At 44.5% G+C, this 2591-nt stretch overlaps 1 protein-coding gene across 1 annotated transcript in view; it reads left to right on the top strand.

Annotated features, from left to right (window-relative positions):
- The window catches only part of LOC119426445 (DNA polymerase alpha catalytic subunit-like), a 73525-nt gene extending 73291 nt beyond the window's left edge, over window positions 1-234 (top strand). The window contains exon 21 of the mRNA XM_037694007.1: window positions 104-234. Within this exon, the coding sequence (XP_037549935.1) occupies window positions 104-234 (131 nt within the window). The remainder of the gene's footprint in view (window positions 1-103) is intronic.
- The last annotated feature ends 2357 nt before the right edge of the window (window positions 235-2591 follow it).

Genomic DNA, 2591 nt, shown 5'->3' with positions numbered 1-2591 from the left:
GATGAAGTTGTAAATGATGGCGTTGTAAATGATGAAGTTGTAAATGAAGAAGTTGTAAATGATGGATTTGATCGGTAACTCTTCTTCTCTGTTTGGCCTCCAGATCTAGTCTCCAAACAACCACCTGAGCTGTACCAGAAGCTAAAAGACGTTCTGGACAAAGCTTTGGCCACCAGCAGCTACTCCGACGTTAACCTGGCCAAACTCTTCCAGGCTTTCTCCTCCCTCAAATAAACTCCTCTCACATGAAGGACAAGAGCGCAGACGTTTGGCCCGTCCGGTCACGTCCGTCTTTGGTTTGCAAATAACGGCACGATTGCTGATGGAAGTTTCGCCCTCCTTACGTTGTCTTCCCTCGGCCTAATGGGGATCTTGTATTCCTTAAAACACCAATCAGAGCTGCCCTGCGTCCTTGCTCCTCACACACACTCGTGCCTTGACCCCATCACCCTGACTGTACGGTGAAAGCGAGTAGCAATCACACCTAAATGACGGTCTATTGTATGTGCAGAGGCTAGCTGAGGCCAGATGTGCGTGTGTAAAAGCGACTTGTCCTCGGGGCAGCAGCTGCACTCCAGAGGCAGCTAATTAGCCAATGATAGTGACCCCAGCCTCGATGAGCCCGCTGGACGCCTGCAGCGGGCGGACACTTGTTCTGATTACCGCCATTCATCCCGGGTGTGAGTGTTACGAGAGTGCGTCGGACCAGAGGGTGAAAGAAACAGAGTGAGGAGGATGCAGGGAGTGGGGGGGTGAGGAAGGCCACACGTGCTGCCCCTCCTCTCTTTTGTCCCAGCGTCGGACGCCCCCCCCCCCCCCCCCCCACGGTCAACCTGCTCTGGACAAAATGTTTTAAAGTGTTCCCCTTTTTCTAAACGTTGTTTATTTCTCTGTGTTTCTACTAACAACAATAATTTGTACTTAAAGACTAAAACTTCAATAAAATATTAAATTGGTTAAAGTGTTTGTTTGTTGTTGGGGTTGACGCTACGTTTTATAAAGTCTAACTGGGAAAGTATTAAAATACACTTCTATTAATTATCATTTGTATTATTTGGCTGTTGTAATTTGAAGATAAACATTTTCAGTTTTATCATATTTCATGTCGTTAAAGTAAAAAAAGTTAGTTCTGTGCAGAATTAGCGCCGAGTTTGTCATGAATTAACTTGTTGATTAAAAATCAGTTAACTTGAACAGGAGTGAGGAGGTGAAAAGGGATAGTTCAGATTTTTTGTGTCGAGCGGGACAGTTCTGAGCAGTCAGTGTCTTACCTGCAGCATAAAGAACAATTTAGAGATTCAGGAAGATTTTATGTGAAACTTGCTAAATGATTTAATGATTACTTATCGGTGTCGACTTTAACTGTGAACCCAAACTTGTATCAAAATCTCACCTTAGAGTCTGGATCGGTTTTTGAACTGGTAACCTGCGCTTGTTTGTGTCCAAGGTCAGAACTGACGTTGGATTAAACTGGTTCCAGTTCCACTCACAAATACAACATCCTACTTCTATAAACTGAACTGTCCCCCTTTAAACATTTAAACACGACCACACGCCATGATGCACCAAGCTGAACTCGAATCAGGACGGAAGTTGTTGCTCAGAGAACGACTCTCAGCAACTACCACACCAAATCTGAAACTGGAGGCTTGGACGCCGTTTTTGTGTTTGCTCCTGTTGCTGCCGAGGACATCTGGACCGCAGTTGGCTCCAAAACCTAATGAGCTCTAGATGTTCACCCAGTGATGATTCCATCAAAATGCATCCAGTAGGTCATGAGATATTTTGCTAACAGACGCACAGAGATAAAAACGTTTTGCCAAAGCGGAACGCATAATACGACCCCACACCTGACGCAGCTAATAAAAGCAAATAGTTGACAAATAAATGATGTTTTTACAAATAAATGACGTCTATATCTAGAGTTAGGGCCTGAATGTTGCCCGGCTGTAATCCGCTGACGTTCTGCACGAAACCCACTTCTTTTTCTCCAACAAACCTCCATTGTGTTAATAGTCTGTTTTTTTAAACTCCATCCTGCCGTGTGCATTTCCATAAACACTGCACGCCTCACAAATCACTTCAAACCTGTGTGACTTGCAAACCTTAAGTGGGCTGAACACTTAAACCGTGATTCACCGCGATGGAACACGCTGTGTGCCACAAAGTGTCTCCGTGCATTTAACATCCTACTGCTCATAACTTTACATATTTATTAAATCATATCAGCTCTACTTCTTCTCCCACCGTTGCCTTTTCCCCTCACTTTCCTGGATTTAATCAACTTCAGCTGGATATGTGTCCCCGGGATCACACGGACGGTTTTCAGAGGGACCCCTGCTTTTGTCCTCCCAGTTTGGACTCAACCATTTCATTTTGGGACTCGTAAAAATTACACCTGGACCATAGAAACTAAATCTGGACCGTAGGAATTACACTCGGACCATAGAAACAGCAACCTGGTCCATAACAACCATACCTGGACTATAGAAACTAAATCTGGACCGTAGGAATTACACTCGAACCATAGAAACTGCAACTGGTCCATTAAGCTACACCTGGACAATAGAAACTACAACTGGACCATGGAA

This window comes from Nematolebias whitei, chromosome 20 (assembly GCF_014905685.2).
Source record: "Nematolebias whitei isolate Nwh7 chromosome 20, NemWhi1, whole genome shotgun sequence".
NCBI lineage: Eukaryota > Metazoa > Chordata > Actinopteri > Cyprinodontiformes > Rivulidae > Nematolebias > Nematolebias whitei.
This window is presented reverse-complemented; position numbering and strand designations above follow the sequence as displayed.